We start from the raw sequence: 21,453 nt of genomic DNA on the forward strand, positions 1-21,453 counted from the left end.
CTCTGAGATCTAGCTCATTTACAGTTGCTTTGCTGTTGATTAATGAGCATTGTCCCTGTTAAAAAAATATGTAAATGAAGTCAAAGAAAGAGTAATGATTGCTGCCAGTCATCAATGTCAATAGAGTTGTTCTAAATTAATAAATTCTCACCCTATAAGGTGAACTTTATGTAGATTACAATTGTGATTATTGGTCATTTCAGGGATCAGAGGGTAAAATATTACATAGTAGAATTTAGTAATTCAATAAGGCTTTGAGGTCAAAACAGGATGGTTGCAAATTCATCTAAACCAAATGCAGGCTACACTCCAAGATTGCATATCACTCATTCACTGAGATCATATATATGGTCCTAAATCACATTTAGCTTACTTAACCAGTAAGCTAAATCCTTTGCCTCTTATAAACAATATTATAAAGCTATGCTAACAGCTTTTAGCTAACTGCTAATGCCAGCATATCAATATACTCACAAGGACAATGCTAACATGCTGGTGTTTGGCAGGTATACTCTTTATTGTGTTTACAATCTTAGTTTAGTGTGTTAGCATGCTAATATTAGCACTAAAGGCAAAAGTATAGCTGATGATGTAAATGCCATTATTTTGAAGGTATTTGGTCATAAATTATTAGGGAAATTACAAATTTGACTGACTGGTGTAGTCACATGAAGGGAGTCAACAAAATATGTAGGATTCTTCCTCTGGGGACCATGAATGTCTGTACTATTGGATGGCAATCCATCCAATAGTTGTTGAGATATTATAGTCACATTGACTAAAATATCTAGAAAAAGCATCTCATGGATCATATGAAGATCTTAGTGCCTCACTTTGAATCTCATTATAACATAGAGGAAAAAAGCTTTTATTTTACTGGCTATTTCATGATAGAAAATTTAAAAGACATTGGGAGAAGCAACCCACGCGTAGTGGCACTGACAGCCTTCTTCAGGGTCATTATAACATATCTGCAAAAATGCCAATAAGGGTCACAATAAAAGGTTGACTAAATTAGATTTTGAAAGTCTGCTACTCTTGTTAGCAATAGTTAATGTGATGTCCTACAGTCATAAGGACCTGTCACATAAATTTGAGTGGCAGCACTTAAAAGCTCCCACACACTATTATAACCCTGTTAAATCATTCTTGGTAATGAAAAGAATACAAAGACATCATTGGGCAGAAAGTGATACAGAATATTTGTTATTTTCCTTTTTCATTTGCATCCAGTAGTGTTGTTAACATATGATCATTTGCATTCAGATTACTCTATATTCATCTGTGAAGTAGTTGATTTCAGGACCACATTCAAGAGGGACAGAGATATATACATCTATGATGTTGTTTAATGTAGAGAAAAATTACAGGTTTCATCATTTATGTGTTATTCATAATCAAAACTGTGTTAGAAACAGTACACAAGAGATTTGTGTATTGTCTTGATCAATTCATATTTTTCTTTCTCTTCTACTTTCTCTGTACTTAGAAAAAAAGGATTGTGACTAAATAAGAAGAACAGAGAAAAATACAACCAGCTGGCGGTGTGTATGTGTGTGTGTGTGTGTGTGTGTGTGTGTGTGTGTGTGTCTAAGCGCAATCGTGCATGGCAACTTGTGTGTGTTGGAACATCTCAATCACAAAGCAGAGATCAGGTTCAATTACACATGCAATAACTTTTAGGTCTCTATAGGCCTAGAAACCATTTGTATGCTAATAAGTATGACAGCAGTAATGACTTGCAATAAACCACAATCAGTCTTTGCTATTTGTCCTGAAACCACTTGTTAGACTCAAATCTCCTTGTGGGAAGTGTATCGGCATCGAGCATTGGTGATGTAACAACCCTTCTCCTTTCTTGTCTCTCTGCAGTGTGTGAAAGTGTTGTATTTGCGTTTTAGCTTTGTACTCTGTGGGGAAATTGAACATTCTTTTACGGTGTCAAGTAAAGTCAGTCTAATTTATTTGGGCCAAAATTACAATTTTATCTTAGAGGTCTTTAAAATTGAAACAATATAACCTCCACCCTCAGACCCTTAGGATAGGGAAAAGGGACAAACCTCAAGAAGAAAAGCAGAGGAAGGATTAATCCCTCTTCCAGGATGGACAGACATATAGGTGTCTTATGTTTAGAATAGAAGTAATAGTGAAAAACAAAATGATCGGTGAACTTTCCACGGTTCCAGTCGAAAAGTGTTTTAGCCATGCTAGCGGCTTGGCTCTAGGGATGGCAGTGCCGGCCTGTCGGTCGGTCCACCTCTTTAATCCAGACTGAAATATCAACAACAATTGGATGGATTGCAAATACATTTTGTACAGACATTCACGTTCTCCAGAGGATGAATCTAAATTACTTCGGTAACTTTTCCACGAGGTTGACATTTGTGGTTTTGAATGAAATGTCTAAGCAACTGTCATTTGCCATTAAATGTGGTACAGACATTTATGTTTGTCTCAGTAAAGTTTTAACCATATTATACCTGCAAAACTAATGACATTATCAGCCTCTTTCCAATCAGCAAGTGTTAGCATGCTAACATGCTAACCTAAAATGGTAACCATGAACATGGTAAACACTACACTTGCATTGTCATTGTCAGCATGTTGGTGTTAGCATTTAGCATGGTTTTAGGCTCTAATCTCTGGCTGCAACATTTGTTCCTCTTGAGTTATGTATCATACATTATAATGGTCAGCACTCTGAGCACATGTAAATTATAGAATGTTGCTTGATATGCAATCATACATACTCTTCAACATAAAGGAGCTTAATTCAATTCATATAACAATATCAAAAGTAACACAACACAGTTAATCACATAAGCGTTATTAAATACCAGCCATACATGGCAGCTAATTTGAGCAGTAATTAGATTTGATACATGTCTGTGAAATATTTCCTGAAATGAGAGCAGTGAGACAGAAAGAGTAGGGCATGGATGGAATATATAGCCTGTCTTATTCCAATGAGAGGAGCCTGCTGCGTGCAGCTCTCCCTTCAAGGGCCTGAAAAAGATCAATGAGGAAGAATAGCAGTGGGACTGGACTACAAATTGAGCAGCCTTTAATCACCTCACACAGTTCACAGCGGTGTGAAAGTCCCCGTCATGAAAAGGTTTAATCACTAGCCAAGCTGAATAGAGTCAACTTGCTGCTAATAAAGGCCACACAGGGCCTAAGGGAACACATGTACACAAGCGTGCATTTGCTAATGCACCTAGGCACAAACGCACAGACACACACGCACACACACACACACACACACACACACACACACACACACACACACACACACACACGCCCTTGTATTTGTGCATTCACATCATCTTTAGCATACATGCACACACAGGACTTTAATATCATCCACTTATGGCTGCTGACTACTCATAATTACCTCCAGTTATTAAAACTCAGAGTCAGTCTTTCATGAAAATGTTATCTAAAGTCCTTAATTTGGGGAGTTTGTTAGCACACAGAGTAGCTCACTGGTAAGAGGCAATCTTCAATTTTTCAGCCAACTCAAGCGTTTCACTGACGAATGATAATTACCTGACCCCAACAGTCAATGGCCGCCAGGCTACTCAGGGAGTGAGAACTGAGATCTGTCAGTGTTCTTAATGGTCAGAGGGTCAATTGGTCACTGTTCAGTCAACGGTTAAATGAATATATGTGTTTGGAATACTTCCCTATGGATTGCACTGCTACTGTGTATATATGGTGCCCTTTACCTGCATAGCATTTTATTCATCACAAACAATCTAGTATTTTGCAATAAAAACAATTCTCAAATGAGATTCTTCAAGGACCAATCACGATAACAAGAAGAGAAAATCCTTAGGGCACCAGAAGGTTAATAAAGAAGTTGTGTAGTAAGAGACCTCATTAGTGCAAACCTTTCATGATGCTTCCCAGGAAACCCATATAGCTGACCCAGGTGCCGCTGAGAATGTGACCTTGGTGTGATGGTAAACGGGTAATAAATCCAGCGGCCGCAGCGACACAGTGTGTAGTTTGTGGACAGCCGGGTCAATGAGGAGGCGAGCTATGAATCCAAATTGCACCTGTCTGTCTTTCTCCCTTGTCCCCTCCATAAAATGAATTGAAGTAATGGTGCTCCAGCGGCCTGGCGAGATACGAAGCACGTTATTCAGGACGTTACTCGCAGCTCACCTTGCCATATGGCACACCCTCTGTCTCCCTCAGTTCCTTGTTAATCACCACTCTTTACTAATGACTAAAGTAAATGTGTTATGAAGATAATCTGTAAAAAAATACCCTGAAGCAGAGAATCATTTGCATATCAAAGATAAAATGCAATTAAAATAATGCAGCAGTGGTGTATGAAAAGATAGCGTACCATATGAACATTGACTGATGAGGACAGACAATCTGCCTCAGCACACCGAGACATTAACTGGTTCAGGATTGAGATGAAACCTCGCTCTGCCACACAGATATGTGGCAGGTCAAACAAACAGCTCTCTCCATCTGACTGTTATTAACCTCTGGCTCACTCTGCTTAGAGGAAGTGCCTGCCACTGCCAGCCTGTTAGACTTATTGGCAATAAAAGTCCAATTCAATCAGAATTTAAAGGAAACATGAGGGCTAAAGGCTCATTCATCCACGTTGACCACATGTTGGTCGTCAGTTTTTTCACCTGTGTCAGACACAGTGGGTGGTAGACTCCAGTATTTACAAGTAAGGTCCATTATTTCTCCAGGCAAATTGATTTTCATTGTATAGATGTTTTAAATAATGAATGGTTTGCTGTTAAAGTGTTAAAGTCCCTTCAGAGGCCTCCAAGAAAATGTTTCAGCTGAAGGCTACAGGCGGTTACATATCTTAGCTGTGGATTTATCTCTGTGGTTTTACACAGTAGGTTGGTTTAATTTCAGGTCAGGCTTATTCTCACTAGTCGATGCCTGCAAATCACTGCATCCCTGTGGAGCCAGAAATCTGCACTCACAGACCCTCAGTGTAGTGGAGCAGCAGTGAGATAGTCAAACTGAAGATATAGTGGATCTCTGTCGCCATCTAGAGAAACATGTACCCCTAACTGAGTTGTAGGACTTGAGTGCACCGCAAAATCCGAGTTCCGAGTACAAATGGAACCCACTAACCCACTAAACTCAGCACCTGACACATTTTGTCTTTGTGGAATGTAGTTTACAGTGATTCAGACTAATATACATATATTTGTATATTATATTTGTACATTAGCAGGTAGCATCACTGCGAGTCACATCAAACGGTTTATTGGGATATGATCGTTTAAAATAAGGAAAAAAAAACACCGATTTCTAAAATATAGCACATTTTGGTGGTGGAAGTCAATAAGTGGGCCATACTTGTTACCGCTCTCCTCCGGCGCGCTGAGGGAACAGAATCAAACACACCCAGTGGAGTCATGTGGCTGGTCATGAGGAAGTAAACAGGGAAGAGAAGATCTAAACAGGCAAGTCTTTTTTTCTACAATCTAGGATTTTTAAAATAATATGTCGGGCTATATAAATTAAATTACCAAGACGTAAACGAGTTAGTTTACCATAATTCGTTTGCATCTTTTCATGTGCTGTCGTCTGCAGCATCAAGGCGAACGGTAATCAAAGTAGCTAGCAGACTATATGCTAAGGTTAGCATGCCCATAATAATAACTGGCTAACGTCACACTCCTCAAATTCTTCCATTCAACGTTTAACAGTCTATTAACAGCTAAATGAGTGCTTGCAATGGGTGTTTATGTGTATTCAAGAAACATGGGATTTTCGAAACCTATGGGTGCTCAAATTTTACCAACACAGACATTATAGGACTAACGTTAGAATTAGTCAACATTATTGCAGTGCATTAGAGTAATTTAAATGCTTGTCGCACTTTATTTCCGGTGAGAAACCCTCCATTCTCCCGCAAAGTACTCTGATAATAGTACTATACATTTGCTAGGTAATACTAATGTAATAAGCTACCTAAACCACTTGGGAGAATGCTCTTTTAATTTGCCTCTGTCAGGAGGAGTCCTAAGCAGAACCAGTCTAGATGATGCCAGGCATTCATTGTCTTGCTCAAGGACACTTCAGCAGGGCGGATGACAAAAATAAAAACAGCAAGCATCAAAAAGTCTTTGAACTACCTGTTGTTTTCTTTCTTTTTTTTTTTTTCCAGCTGGAGTATTCAAGCAGTCAGTCAAAAGCAAAGAGGTCAAGGGGTGGCTGTTTTGTGCATCCTCCTCTTGCTCCAGCCGCTATGGTGGACTTCCTGGCGGAGAACAACCTGTGTGGCCAGGCCATCCTCAGGATAGTTTCTAGAGGAAATGCCATCATTGCAGAGCTCTTGCGCCTCTCTGACTTCATCCCTGCCGTTTTCAGGCTCAAGGACAAAAGCGAGCAGCAGAAATACGGAGACATTATTTGTGACTTCAGCTACTTTAAGGTATGGATTTCATCAGGGCAGCTGTTCTAAGACATGTTTGGCCTTGGGCAATTAGTTATAGTCTCACCCTTGGGCCAAAGCTTAACATACAAGCTACATTAAAACCTATTTACATGTATATTTTGTAGACTTGGGGAAACTGGGCTGCTGTAGGATAGAGCTCAGGACAAAAACAGTTTAGCTCTGAAAATAAATGCCTTCTTATTGGAACAGCTCTTCAACCCTGTCCCCTTTATTAGGAGTGGTGTGTACCTTTTTTATTCGGACACAAGTATAGATTGAGTATTGATTGGACTTGTTGTAAGATATTGCTTCTTCGCCAGGGTCCGGAGTATTACGAGGGGAAGCTGGAAGCCAAGCCTGAGCTTCAAGACCTGGATGAAGAGTTTCGAGAGAACAACATTGAGATTCTGTCGAGGTTCTATCTGGCATTTGAGAGTGTCCACAAATATATAGTGGATCTTAACAGGTAAGACAGGACTGGGCTATTTAGTTTTTTTGGATAAGGATAACATGTTTTGAGCTCTCCTATACCCACACACCCTTCCTCTTCATCGCCATTTTAAACCACAAAACATGATGAAGACTATATTACAAGTTGGTATTATATTATTCTCTCCTCTCTTCAGATATTTGGATGACCTAAATGAGGGTGTTTATATTCAGCAGACTCTGGAGACAGTGCTTCTAAATGAGGATGGGAAACAGCTTTTAGTAAGTAACAGAAATGGATATCAGTTTTAATGTTGTAACATTACAGGAGCATTCTAACACAACATCTTCTAAATATCTGTTTGTGATGAGTTCATATCAGAATAAATTGGCTGTGTCACTGATTTGCTGATTGATTGATTTATTTTCATCAGTTACACGTTAAAACTAACCAAAAAGACACCACTGAAGTTGATTGTGTCTGTTTTTTTCCCCCACCCAGTGCGAGGCTCTCTACCTTTATGGAGTCATGTTGCTGGTTATTGACCAAAAGATTGAAGGGGAGGTCAGAGAGAGGATGCTTGTTTCCTACTATAGATACAGGTGCGCTTGTGACTCATGCACCCACACACATTCACAACATTGTCTCGCACGCTCAATATGCTTAATGCACTTCTTAGGCAGAGAGCTCGCTCACAGCTAAATTGAGTCACGTTACTTGACTCATACGTGCATCCTTAAAATATTAGACAGAGTGTACGTTATAGGTGGTGTACCTGATCTCTTTTTATCCCTCTCCTTCTCAGTTGCAATATCATCCCTTTATGTAAATATGCTTGAAATGTGATATAGTAAAAATGTGGATGCACTTATTTTTTTCTTCACTGCTTTTGCATTGTACCAGACATTATTTCACATCAATATATTTGTTTCTATACAAACATAACTCTAACAGGTTCATATTTGAATGACATATGAAAATCTCATCTTGTCAGTTACATTAACAGCAATGCCAGGTGTGCAGATAATACAAACAGAAGCATGCTGAGTTGAACTAAATTTGAACATTTTAATTAATTATGACTAAATTATTTAATAATGAAGTTATACTTTACCAGTGATACTAAGAAATAACATGCAAATTTTGTCCTCACTTGACTTTAAATTGTCTCCCATTATTTTATTGTTTCACATTTTCTTCAGTGCTGCCCGTTCATCAGCCGACTCCAACCTGGATGACATCTGCAAGCTCCTGCGCAGTACGGGCTACTCCAGTCAGCCTGGAGCCAAACGGCCAGCCAACTACCCAGAGAGCTACTTCCAGAGAGTTCCCATCAGTGCCCCCTTTATCAGCATGGTTCATGGGAGGCTGCGCTCGGACGACATATACAACCAAGTGAGAAACATTTGGTCGAACATCTTTTTGAACTTTTGATAAACCACGGCTGGGCCTTTCAGGCTGGACCTGAAAATCCCGTTTCTCTTCCTGTGCATCAGGTGTCTGCGTACCCTCTACCAGAGCATCGTAGCACAGCGCTGGCTAACCAGGCAGCCATGCTGTATGTCTGCCTCTACTTCAGCCCCTCTATACTGCACACCCAGCAGGCCAAGATGAGGGAGATAGTGGACAAGTACTTCCCTGACAACTGGGTAAGACATTTGTTGTGTGGTGAGATTGTTCACTGGTCGTCCTGTAGACTTAATCTGCACCAGTGGCGTCATACCAGTAGATGAAAGCTGAATGTAAACAACTTTATGAAATGTTTTGGCATTCACTGTGATATGTTTTGGCATTCACTAAGTTTTCTATCTCGCTTCATCTCAGTTTTTTATTGTGAATGTACTGAAGTGTCTGTGTGTGTCTGTCTGCAGGTTATCAGTATCTACATGGGGATTACAGTGAACCTGGTGGAGGCCTGGGAACCATACAAAGCTGCCAAGACTGCACTCAACTACACCCTTGACTCTGCTAACATCAAAGAGCAGGTATTTAAAAGAAAATTGTATCGGCTTCATTGTCACACAGACCTCAGCATTGCCAATGTGTCTTTCAGTGCGGCACCCTATTGTATGCAGGTACTGATGACTGCATCTAAAGAATTTGCAAGTCATCCAAGGCGACTGTACAGAATCTCAATTGACACACAAGGTTATTAATCTAATCAGTCAGTTAGAAGGCATTTGTAAACTTGTCTTGAAAAGTTTGGTAAAAGATAGTGAATGTACACAAGCTCAAATTGATGTACGGGTACTAACAAAGATGTGCAGTTCATAGTCAGGAAAAAGTGCAGCCATAGCACGGGGTGGCAACTGAATAATCCTTGTTTAGTGGGTCATCTGCAGACATTGCCATGCTTCCTAAAGCCAAGGCCACTTGTAGGAGTGAATGAATGATTTAGTTATCGTCCAAGATGAAAGATACTTTTAACCTTATACCCCCCCAACCAACACCACCACCATCACTGTATGTTTAGGCCACGCGATATGCAGCTAGAACAGAGAGCCTGAGGCCTCAGGTGCAGCAGCTGCTGAAAGAAGGTTTCCTCAGGGAGGAGATCATCCTGGACAACATTCCCAAACTACTCAACTGTCTGAGGGACTGCAATGTTGCTATCCGCTGGCTGATGCTGCACTCCGCAGAGTCAGGTGAGAATACTGGGCAGATTTTTCCTTTAGAACACAGGTGGAATACATAATGTATCTTGTAATGCTTTAAATTACTTCAGAATAATTGTAAATGGGCAAGGTCAACGAATAGTAAGAAATTGATGTTTGTTTTTTTTCTTTTAGCAGCCTGACCCTCATTTTTGCCCGCTCTGTGTAAGCTTTATGCATTCATAGAAAAATAGCAAGGACGACTAAAGTATTGGCCATGAGATACACAATGTGACTATCGCTTAGCTGTTGTTTCAGGACAGGACAGTGCTGTTTGTCGTGTGTAGGGGGTGCGTCTGTAGGTGCGGTGCTGTACATAGCACTAAAACGCTCTATGGTGTTTTAAGCCCCCAACGTCTCCTTCCAGGCAGCGCTGCGACCGTTGACTTCAAGGCACCTAACCCTAACCCTAACCATAACCATGGCCTAATCCTAGTGCCTTCCAGGCAGTGCTGCCTGGAAGGAGATGTTGGGGGCTTAAAACACGATAAACCACTAAAACGGAGACAGGGAGAGCGATAAACACAGGCAAGACAGGCAGACTGCTTTTGACAGAGAATCGTTTTAAATTCACACGTTCTTATGAGTGCTCTAATTAATACATGTATTGCAAAATAGCCTATATATCATGATTTATTAAGAGAAACCAAGCAATCAGACATTCAGCAACCCCATATAGCCCGAATGGAAGGATCCTTTGTTTCATAATCACATTTTCCCACCACTGCGACGATTCGACTGTCGATACAGGCTCCTTAGATCGAATCGCCGATTAGTCAATTATTCGGGATCACCCCTAATAAAAATAGGTCTTTCATTTGCAATGAACTCAAATGAGTTATTTTCTTACAGCCTACGATCCCAACAACAAGCGACTGCGTCAGATCAAAGACCAAGTTCTCAACGACTCCAAGTACAACCCCAAGATCCTGTTCCAGCTGCTGCTAGACACTGCTCAGTTTGAGTTCACACTCAAAGAGGTGAGAGTGTCTCTTCAATTCTAGATAATGTGAATGAAAACATGGAAAAACAAGGAGCCAATTGTCATAAATACATACATGGGAGATGTTAAACAAAGGAGGATGGACTCTGGGTTGTTAAGTTGCTTTCAAACATATTGGTCTCTTCCCTTTTTTGAGCTGGAGTGAAAGTGTGAAATGAATGGCAGAATAATCCATGAACCAGCCAACTGTGTTTCTCATTAGGTGTGTCCGCTCTGTTGTCTATTAGCATAGACAGCATATGGCTATCCAGTCTGTCATTTGGAGAGGACACAAATGTAATGTTCTCATTACACGTCTCATCTGACTAATCCCTCCACATTGACTCAGCGGCTGTGCTGTCCCTCTTCCAGATGTTCAAGCAGATGCTGTCAGAGAAGCAGATCAAATGGGAGAGCTTTAAGAAGGAGGGATCAGAGAGAATGACTGAGCTGGCCGAAGTCTTCTCTGGCGTCAAACCTCTTACCAGGGTGGAGAAAAATGGTGAGTTACACTGTGAGCGTGGACAAGGTGAAAGGATTACACACACAGCAATGCAGGGGTGACTGTCTCATGCTTTGAATGTCATGGATTATTTCAGTGGAACACAAATGCTTAAATGAGTTTGAGCTTGAAGCTGTTCAGAGAAAAATGTTGAGGCAGAGAAGAAACATAGTGGAAAAATGAATCAAGGACACACATGCAGGGAGAGGCGGATTAAATTCACATCAGTCATACTTACTTCTGTCGTTGCGACTGTAGCTCGAGTAGCAGAGACCCATTTTCCTTAACCACCACTTGTGAAAACTACTTTGATAACATTCTTTCTCCTCACAGAGAACTTACAGGCCTGGTTCCGAGAAATCTCAAAGCAGATTGAGTCTTTGAACTATGAGGACTCCACAGCTGCTGGGAGGAAGACAGTTCAGCTCATACAGGCTCTTGTTGAGGTGAGCAAGATAAAGACATTTCATCCTGGCTTCACATTTTCACATTCAACTGACAGTGCTGGTCATTAAAGGTCCCATGGCATTAAAATTTCACTTTTTTTAACATTAATATGAGTTCCCCCAGCCTGCCTTTGGTCCCCCAGTGGCTAGAAATGGCGATAGGTGTAAACCGAGCCCTGGGTATCCTGCTCTGCCTTTGAGAAAATGAAAGCTCAGATGGGCCGATCTGGAATCTTCCCTTTATGACGTCATAAGGCGAAAGGTTACCTCCCCTTTCTCTGCTTTGCCCGCCCAGAGAATTTGGCCCACCCATGAGAGAGAGGCATCATGGCTTTCAAAGGATCAAAGTGGCAGTTGGTCATGGCCACACCCCCACCCTCCACCTTGCCCCCCCTCTCTCCTCCTCAATAGCATTTAAAGCTACAGACACAGAAATGGCACATACTAAGTAAAGCTCATTGTGGGACTGGCTCTAGTGGCTGTAATTCTGCACCAAGGCTGAATTTCGGGAAAGAGACTTCAGATACAGTATTATATACTATATAAAAGCATCCAAAGAGCACCATGTCATGGGACCTTTAAGATTTGATTATCTAAAACTTCATTGGAGTCTTTAGACCTTATAATTTGATAACATTAGACGAATAATGTTGTACTATTTAGTTTGATTGCCTTAGCTTCATGCGTAATAACTTAAAAGCAAATCCAGTAACAATGTATGCAAACGGTAGCAGAACAAAGAGACAAAAATAACTGCCATGAAATGCATATAAATAGAGACTCGTCAGAATACATAGAAATGTCTCGTTGGCTCAGTGGGTTGTAATGCCCTCATTTGCTCCTGTCTGTCCTGCCACGGTCTGTTGTAAAATAAGAAATGGATTTTCACAAAAATCACTTCTGTCATTTATAACTGTTTACACAATTAGCTAGTTCATTGGTTCAGTCTTCTGAGCCAGCAGCAAATGATCCTCATGAGCCAGAAATTGAATGAATGCCAGCGGAGAATGAGACTGCCAAGCGAGTGCCTACAGTCCTTGGATACAGATACGTGAATGTGGTGTTGTTTGTTTGGTCTTCAGGTCCAGGAGTTTCACCAGTTGGAGTCTAACCTACAGGTCTGCCAGTTCCTGGCTGACACCAGGAAGTTTCTGCACCAAATGATCCGCACCATCAACATCAAAGAAGAAGTCCTCATTACTATGCAGATAGTCGGAGACCTGTCGTACGCATGGCAGATAATTGACAGGTACTAACTTACCAATAAACATTAAAGCCATACAAAAAATACTGGTAAAGAAGATGGTAAAGCAAACATAAATAAACTGAAAATTAATCTTTGATAATGCAGTCGCTACACAGTTCAGTTGAAAGCCATATTTAGTAACTCATTTTCTGGCATATTTAGATTTTCAGTTAGAAGCGCCTCAATAACATGGAGATAGTAACAGATGTTTCTTTCACATTGTCAGCCAAAGACAGGGAGACACTCTGCCAGCCTTTTTTATAGGGGTGTGCAAAAAAATCGATTCACATTCGTATCGCGATTCAAGCTCTACCGATTCATAGAATTCCATTTTTTAATGGCGTGTATACTATTGTCCTGAAATGAGTTAAGCTCGCCATTCCCATAGATGGCGCTGCGTCGAATTCACACTGACGCCTGGGCACTCTTGTTATAATCAAAAGAAGAACGAGTGCAGCAGAAGTAGTTCAGTCGGCGCAAACAATGGCAAACCTCACAGAAAGAATTATTCAGCCTGCTCCATCCTCATTGAAGGCGAGAGTTTGGGCACGTTTTGGCTTTTATAACCTCGAGGAGAAGACGGAACTTGATAGGAATCATGCTACATGCAGGCTTTGCAAAGCAAAAGTTAAGTATTTTGGAAACACCACAAAATTGAGAACTCACGTGGTACGCCATCACCCAGAGATTAACATTAAAGATGTGGACGAACAACAACCTAAAGGACCTAACATGCCAGTCAACCAACGCACTCTTTCAATGCTCTAAACTCCCACCGAACTCTGAACAAAAAGCTCTTTTTATTTAACAGTTTTATTTTATACTTGAATTAAATGTATTTGAAAGCTGGCCAAAGCTCGGCACTTTGCAGTTTTTAGTTGCAGAAGTTTTTATTATTGTATGAAGACATATAAAGTAATATCAAACTACATTTAAGTTGTGTTTCTTTTCTTTTAAATTGTATGTCTACTGCAATCACATGGGAAAAGTAACTACATTTACATACTGTGAATGTTTTTTTGAATCGAAAATCGATTTTGAATCGAATCTTGAGCCTAAAAATCGATATTTTGAATCGAATCGTGACATTTTCTGAATCGTGCATCCCTACTTTTTTATATAAACCACCAAGAAGACCACAGTGCTGCAGTTGTCTTGACTTATTTAGCTTAGTTGTGTTTAGTTTTTGTCTGTACAGCAGAATTCACCTGTTCTTTCGGGCTTACGTTTTATTCTGCAGCTTCACATTAATGATGCAGGAGAGCATCAGAGTCAACCCATCCATGGTCACCAAACTGAGAGCTACATTTCTGAAGGTGAGGACTAGGCACACGTGAAAAAGAATAATAACAATTGAAAAATGATTCCCGTAACTTTAAGAATTCTTTTGTGTTTGTGTGTGAGCAGCTGGCATCTGCATTGGACCTTCCGTTGCTGCGAATCAACCAGGCCAACAGCGCAGACCTGCTGAGTGTTTCACAGTTCTACTCTGGAGAGTTGGTGGCTTATGTCAGAAAGGTACACTATATTAAAGTCACGTTTTCACCTGCGATCTTGTAAAGTTATTTAGCAGAGGGGACGTCTGTGTTTGACATTTCCTGTGGCACTCACAAATGAACGCGGTTTCCAAAATGGTTTCACAACTTTAACAAATGAGCCCTGCATGCTGTAAATTATTGTTCAGTAGCCGCAGTAAACACCTGCAGTCACGATTAATGTTTCTCCAACCATCTGTTTGGCAAATTTACCCCAAAACAGCCACTTAATGGATGTGTACCTAGAGCTGCTCTCTTATCTTCTGGTTTCATCAGCCACATGCCATGTTACTTTATGTTAGAGGATTTGCTCCCACTAGCTGCACACAAGATTTTTCATCCACAGCATCGTGGACCATATGCGTTTGAAGACTAATCTCGACTCTTCTGTCTTAACAAAAAACCCTCAAAGGTATTAGAGATGAAAGAGTATTTATATTCTTGTTTGCAGGTGCTGCAGATCATCCCAGAGAGTATGTTCACCTCTCTGGCCAAGATCATCAAGCTTCAGATCCATGACATCATGGAAGTGCCCACGCGGCTAGATAAGGACAAGCTAAAGGACTACTCCCAGCTCGGGGCTCGCTATGAAGTAAAACAACTGTTCACTTCACAATGTGCATGTAGCTCCTGGAGTGTTGTTCAGAATGTCATTGAAGTAATGAAAATAATCCTTTGGTAATATATATGACATGAAAAGCAGAAATAGAGGCCTCAAGTTGTTCTGTTTTGATGTCAACTCATCTATTGTATTTGATTCAGAGGTAATCATACCAGCTGGCATTTCTGAACATTTTTAACTAATTTACAGCTTTTGATGCAATTACAAATTGGCTCAGAGAAACTAGAATTTGCTGTTATAGAGAATTTTGAAATTTTGGTCTTGAAATCCAACGTGATTAATATACTTTTGACTAGAATTTCAATGTTAACCTTTAAACAAAACAGCCTGGCAAATGTCTTTGTATGTAGTTCAAGTACAATGTCAGCTGGCATTCATCGCTCTTTATGAAAATTAATGTAGAATATTCTGTCTTTAGCTTGTCCTAATACTTTGACATTGGAATGATTTAATTTGAGGTTCACTGGATTCTGTCTGTCATTTGTGTGCCTAAACATCCTTCTTCTTCACGTGTTAACAGGTGGCTAAACTCACCCATGACATCTCCATTTTCACTGAGGGGATCCTGATGATGAAGACCACTCTTGTTGGGATCATTAAGGTAAAGTTTCCTACTTTAGCATGATGATAGAATATTAAAACACGTTTGTCTTCGTTCCAACATGCAGGCAGGAATATGGTGTGTCTTCATCAGCCACAGTGCAGTTGAAGAATAAGTTACTTTACTAACACACTGTGACGCTTTAGGTGGATCCTAAGCAGCTTCTGGAGGATGGCATCAGGAAGGAGCTGGTGAAGAGGGTGGCTTATGCTCTGCACAAGGGATTGATCTTCAACCCCAAGGCTAAGGTCCGACTTCAGATCGGCTATCTGTCGATCGCTGAATACTTTTATCTTTATATTTTACAGTGCGTTATTGTGTAACATCAAATCACTGAACTAGTAATAGAAGTGGAGAAGTTTTTTCCAGGACACAAGACAAAAACAATAAACAGTTTACAATTACAGGTTTTGCCCGGGATACAACTTAGAACATCTTTTTACTTTTATTGTAATGTATTTAAAAAAATAAATTAAAAAAAGTGAACTGGCGTACATGTCGTCTCGCCCTGTGAGAATCAAGGATAACAGCAGTAAGAACTTTAAAGTGCACATATTATGAAAAAATCACTTTTTCTGGGATTTGGGGTGTTGTTTTGTGTCTCTGGTGCTTCCACACACATACAAACTTTGAAAAAAATCCATCCATGCTGTTTATAGTGAGATACGGTTTCTGAATGTGTCCTGCTTTCAGTCTCTGGGTGAGCTGTTCAAAATCGGCACGGCTTGTGACGTCACAAGCCGAAACGAGCAGGCTAACCGCAACCATTAGCTCGTAGCGTTAGCTAACACTAATGCTAACGCTAATGCTAACGCTAGCATGCTAACGCTAGCATGCTAACGCTAGCATGCTACCTCGTTCTCAATAACAAAGCACTGCTACAACACACACAAGTTCACTATAATCTACAAAAGAACTACTTCCATGTGCGCCCTCATTTAGAAGTCTCCCAGCTAATCCTGCCTTGTAACTGACCGAAGTTGTAGAAACAGCCTCTCTTTTACTGTCTATGGAGCTAGCTAGCTGACATGATCTACATCTGAGCTACTGGGCATGTGCAAGTGCAATCACAGATAGTACAGAAGAAGAAAAGAGGTCTCACTCTGTAGCTAAAACAGAGACCAGGTGAAAAGAGGATCTGCAGCAGTGAGAGAGAGCGGTGCAGTACAACACAAATATGGTGTTTTTTGAAAATTAAACCATGTAAACCTATTCTGGTACAACCTTAAAATACAATTATGAACCTGAAAATGAGCATAATATGGCTGCTTTAAAGATGAGACTAAACAAGAATCTTCCACTCTCTCAGCCTAGTGAGCTGATGCCCAAGTTGAAGGAGATGGCGGCCACCATGGATGGGTTCTACAGGTCGTTTGAGTACATCCAGGACTACGTCAGCATTTATGGCCTTAAAATCTGGCAGGAGGAGGTGTCCCGTATCATCAACTACAATGTTGAACAGGAATGCAACAGCTTCCTCAGGGCCAAGGTCAGGCTCAACACAGTCACATGCTTTTTACAGTTTCTGATCACATCCCTGAATAGTGCACCGACATCAGTTTGTCCCTCTGTAATCAATAAGAAATGCTCTGGTTGTTTGTCTATTTGTCAGTAACGGGAGTTGATTGATCGTTTTTTTCCTTGCTTCCAATCAGATCCAGGACTGGCAGAGTGTGCACCAGTCCACCCACATCCCCATCCCAAAGTTTCCCTCTGTGGATGAGTCTGCCACCTTCATCGGTCGTCTCTGCAGAGAGATCCTCCGGATCACTGATCCCAAGTATGTCTCCTCAAATATAACAGTGGAACTGCTTTGGTCATATCTGTAGATGATGAATCATGCAGTCTTTACAAGCTCCCTAGTCTGGATCAACGGAAGTACATTTCCAGGATAATTGCTTGACATACGTCACGCGCCGGATGTCCCTCACCTTCCACTCTCTGCGTGTTGCTCTTCGCTTCGGGAAACAACAACAAACTTCGAGCTAGAAAGCTACATGCTGAAAATAGCACGTTTTGAAGAACATTTGGTTCGTGCAGTAAGGCAGGCCTGCTTGGTTATTTCGGAGAATAATTGTAAAGATTTGCAAGGAATATGTTTAAGGCATTTACTATCTAACTGGGACGTTTTGGGATCGATTGGCGGGGATTTGCTATGGACAAAATACACACTGCGATACATTGGTAAGAGCAAATTATGTTTAAACATGTATCCTGCTAACTTAAATAGCTTACGTTACTGTATTGTGTGAACAGTTAACCAAGTTACTATTTTCTGTGGCGTTTTCTTTTGCGTTGTGCCAACGTTCCACCAAGTTCCTTCCCTAGAATATTCTGCAGAGCCACAGTCGCTGCGTCCGGAACTTAGCGTTGGCCAAGACAATTGTGATTTGTTTAAAGAAATGCAAACAACCCAGAGCGTTTTTTTCTCATATCCCAGAATGTATGTGTGGTGTAGCCAGACCGTACTCCACAGCGCTGTGGAGATCTGGGTCTAGGGTCTGGCAATGCGAGACTATAAGCTCCCTGACAAACATTGGTCCTTTCCACAGGGTAACGTGCTACATCGACCAGTTAAACACCTGGTACGACCTGAGGAGCCACCAGGAGGTTACCAACAACAGGCTGTTCTCTGAGATCCAGAACACCCTGGGTACATTTGGCCTCAATGGACTAGACCGCCTGCTCTGCTTCATGATTGTCAAGGAACTTCAGGTAATTAGCATATAAACAAGTCTCAAACAAAGCTACCATAAGGCTCTAATTGGTGACAAAATAAATGAATGAATTCAGGTCTATAAGGGCTTTTATGGTATATTTAATGCTCATTGTAGGCATACCTGAATATATTTGCGCTGTTAGCAACTTGTTTCTCCCATCAGAACTTCCTGATATTGATTCAGAGGACCATCCTGAAGGACAAAGCTGTGGTGGATGTTTTCAAAGCCATGCTCGGGGCTGTCAACCCAGTCCAGGGTATTGTGGGTAGGTATCAGTTTAGGAAATCCTACAATCTGCCAGGACCTTTTTATTCCTTATTGATTTTTCTTTTGTGTAACAGGTAATGCCAGCAAAGTGTACGCGAATGCTGTGGCCAAAACCCAGAAGATGTGGGGTGCATACCTGGAGGCCATCATGAAGGTACTGGTCCATGATATTCTCTAATGTTGTGAATAGAAAAAAATGTATTGATAAATTGAAACTGATGTTCCGGGGATGTGCATTCTGTGAAGGTAAAACATGAGTGCAAAAACCTTTAATGCATCTTTAATAAACCCCTCCATTCTGTATTTTTATGCCACGAAATCACATCTGCCAATGCCAATAAAGACATGATACTGTAAAAAATAATGTTAAATAAATGTTTGTTGTAGGTTGGTCAGATGCAGATTCTCAGACAGCAGATTGCTAATGAGCTGAACTACTCCTGCAAGTTTGACTCCAAACACCTGGGTGCTGCCCTGGAAAACATCAACAAGTCAGTCAAGTCTCACCACCTCTCTAATATATCTGTAATTGTGTAATTATTATCATAGTGTTTAGGGGAAAGTATTGCTTTGTTTCAGTATCATAAAGAGATACGTGTTGTTTATATTTATTTAGACTCATGTTACATATATATACAATTAATTACTAAAAACATTTTGCAATGTGTTTTGCTAGTACTAGTAGAAATTGTATGACTTGATGTTAATGCTCTTGCTGATGAAGAAAATATGTGATGTGACTTTTCCTAATTAGAATTTACTAGTTGATACCTGATTATTGCTCTCATTTTAAATTTTTCTTCAAACTCTTTTCTTCATCTACAAAATGTCAACTTTTTTTGTGCCCTTGCCAGGTCTCTGCTGGCAGACATTGAAGCTCACTACCAGGATCCATCCCTACCCTACCCTAAAGAGGACAACCCTCTTTTGTATGATATCACTGCCTACCTGGAGGCTGCCGGCATTCACAACCCACTCAACAAGGTCTGGAGAGTATGGCCGTTGCTTTCCACACAATGTGATCAGTGTTGACAAATTGATTTTCAGAAACTACCACAAACTGAAGCTAGTTTATCGTCTGCACTCTCTTGGTCTGTTTTGTGTGTTTATGCATTGCAAAACGCTCTGACCCTTTACACGTTTATGTTTCTCACAGATCTACATCACCACAAAGCGCCTACCTTACTTCCCCATCATCAACTTCCTGTTTATTATCGCTCAGCTGCCCAAACTTCAGTACAACAAAAACCAAGGCAAATTCTTTTTTTTTCATTTGACTATATTACAGCTTTTATCGTACTGTTGTTGGTGAGTTATTAAGTTGTACAATTGTGAGTGCAATAGGTCACACCAGTGTTACCACATGGTATAACACCCATTAATGGCTGCTTTATCTCTTACAGTTTGGATGTAGTTTTAACGGTCTTTGGTGTTTTTTGCCCCCAACGTCTCCTCCCAGGCAGCGCGGCAATGGTTATGTTTAGGGTTAAGGTTAGGGTTAGCTGCCTGGAAGGCGCCGTTGGAGGCAAAAAACACCATCGAACAGTTTTAACTGGGTAGGCTACTTACTGTACTGCACACATTAGCACACATTAGAGCATTATACTGGGAAATGAAGAAAGTCACTACCTGGACCAGGACGGTTGAAGGATTGTAAGCACATCCGATTCTTGTTATAATAGTGATAAATGACGTGGTGGCCAGTATGCTAGAGTTGGTATGTAAGGCTGCATCAACACGTAAATGACCGCACAACTGATGTCTTGTGTTTTCCCAGGAATGACCTGCAGGAAAGCCACAGATCCAGTTGACTGGCCTCCGCTAGTGCTCGGCATGCTCACCCTGCTCAAGCAGTTTCACTCAAGATACACACAACAGTTCTTGGCTCTCATTGGTCAGTTCATCCGCTCTATCATGGAGCAGTGCACAAGGTAACAAAACAGACTTTACTACTTTGGAATAAAAATGTAATAGTTTTAAATAAATGTATTGTTTTTGTTTTTGTTGATCTGAATACTTTTATGAAATGGCTTTATGTACTCATATTTGAGTTTCCATTTGACCCTATCATAGTCAGAAGATCCCTGACATGCCTTCTGATGTGGTGGGAGCTCTGATGTTCCTGGAAGACTATGTGAAGTTCACAAAACTGTCACGCAAGGTAGGATAACTTTGAAATTAGTAATTAGTAAGCTGCTAGTAAAAATAAGTAATAATTTACATTAACCAGGGGCTAGCTTTCATTTCTGATGATTCTATCCGGACATGTTTAGCAACTGTATTGTTATACAGTAAGATATAATACCTTTCAGCTGGAAGAAATGGTTAATCACACACAACATGCCCTGAATGAGACTATAGACATGTTTTAAGCACTATGTCTCTTATTTTTATTATGTGTACTGTGGGATAGTATGTTTATTATTCTCTTTTTTTCTCTGTATTCTTAAGGTGGCAGAAGCCCATGTGCCCAGTTTCATTTTTGATGAGTTCAGAACAATAATGTGAAGATCTGGATGAAGCATTTCATCAGAAAAGTATGCTTTTGTTGCCATAGGCTTTTTTCACTGCAGACATTTTGACTTTTCATATTAGGAAAAGCAAAGGTGTGTTACTAATAACATTGATGTTTTCCAGTAAGCCATGACATTGTGTCAGTGAGCCACCATGCACAATACCAAGACCCTGGAACTGAAGCAGCTAAATGGATTTCAGTCTTCATTCATTTTATTATTTACACCAGTGCTTCAATGTCTACCATGAAAAAGCCTGTTGAATACTACTTACAGTTTATTGACCATTAATGTTTAATGCACTAATAAGAGATTGTATATAGATAGAAAATTGAAATAGCCTAATGCCGACTTTACGTATGATCAATTTGTGCCATTTCAAAATGAAATTCACTAATAAATACGATGTATCATAATATGTTGTGTCGTTTCTCTTCAGTTGATCTTTTGGTCAAGGATTTTATTTTGAAAAAACAAACAAACCCGGAAGTCGGACCTTAGT

General features: G+C 40.5%; 1 protein-coding gene across 4 annotated transcripts; it reads left to right on the forward strand.

Moving 5' to 3' along the window:
- The first annotated feature begins 5,276 nt into the window (after positions 1-5,276).
- washc5 (WASH complex subunit 5) lies at positions 5,277-21,367 on the forward strand. Of its 4 annotated transcripts, none has more exons than XM_036006288.1 (29): positions 5,277-5,460; positions 6,164-6,430; positions 6,754-6,899; positions 7,060-7,144; positions 7,365-7,465; positions 8,066-8,258; positions 8,360-8,512; positions 8,735-8,848; positions 9,337-9,508; positions 10,370-10,497; positions 10,872-11,001; positions 11,335-11,447; positions 12,530-12,696; positions 13,934-14,009; positions 14,101-14,211; positions 14,680-14,820; positions 15,371-15,451; positions 15,598-15,699; positions 16,761-16,940; positions 17,107-17,231; positions 18,004-18,166; positions 18,334-18,436; positions 18,513-18,592; positions 18,826-18,929; positions 19,293-19,422; positions 19,595-19,691; positions 20,216-20,369; positions 20,512-20,599; positions 20,890-21,367. In XM_036006288.1, the coding sequence occupies exons 2-29, from the start codon at positions 6,245-6,247 to the stop codon at positions 20,944-20,946; spliced, it is 3,480 nt and encodes a 1,159-aa protein (XP_035862181.1). In that variant the 5' UTR covers positions 5,277-5,460; positions 6,164-6,244; the 3' UTR covers positions 20,947-21,367. The 4 variants fall into 4 exon arrangements, 3 of the variants coding, with proteins under 3 accessions (XP_035862181.1, XP_031134155.1, XP_031134156.1); XM_031278295.1 differs by having other exon boundaries at positions 5,349-5,456; XM_031278296.1 differs by lacking the exon at positions 5,277-5,460 and having other exon boundaries at positions 6,245-6,430; positions 20,890-20,975; positions 21,076-21,367.
- Positions 21,368-21,453: the final 86 nt, after the last annotated feature.

This window comes from Sander lucioperca, chromosome 10 (assembly GCF_008315115.2).
Source record: "Sander lucioperca isolate FBNREF2018 chromosome 10, SLUC_FBN_1.2, whole genome shotgun sequence".
NCBI classification, from domain to species: Eukaryota; Metazoa; Chordata; class Actinopteri; order Perciformes; family Percidae; genus Sander; species Sander lucioperca.

Coding starts and splice junctions, on each gene's coding strand:
- washc5 (XM_036006288.1), top strand. CDS start 6,245: ATGGTGGACTTCCTGGCGGAGAACAACCTGTGTGGCCAGGCCATCCTC. Junction 6,900..7,059: donor TATATAGTGGATCTTAACAG/GTAAGACAGGAC, acceptor TCCTCTCTTCAG/ATATTTGGATGACCTAAATG. Junction 14,010..14,100: donor TGAGAGCTACATTTCTGAAG/GTGAGGACTAGG, acceptor GTGTGTGAGCAG/CTGGCATCTGCATTGGACCT.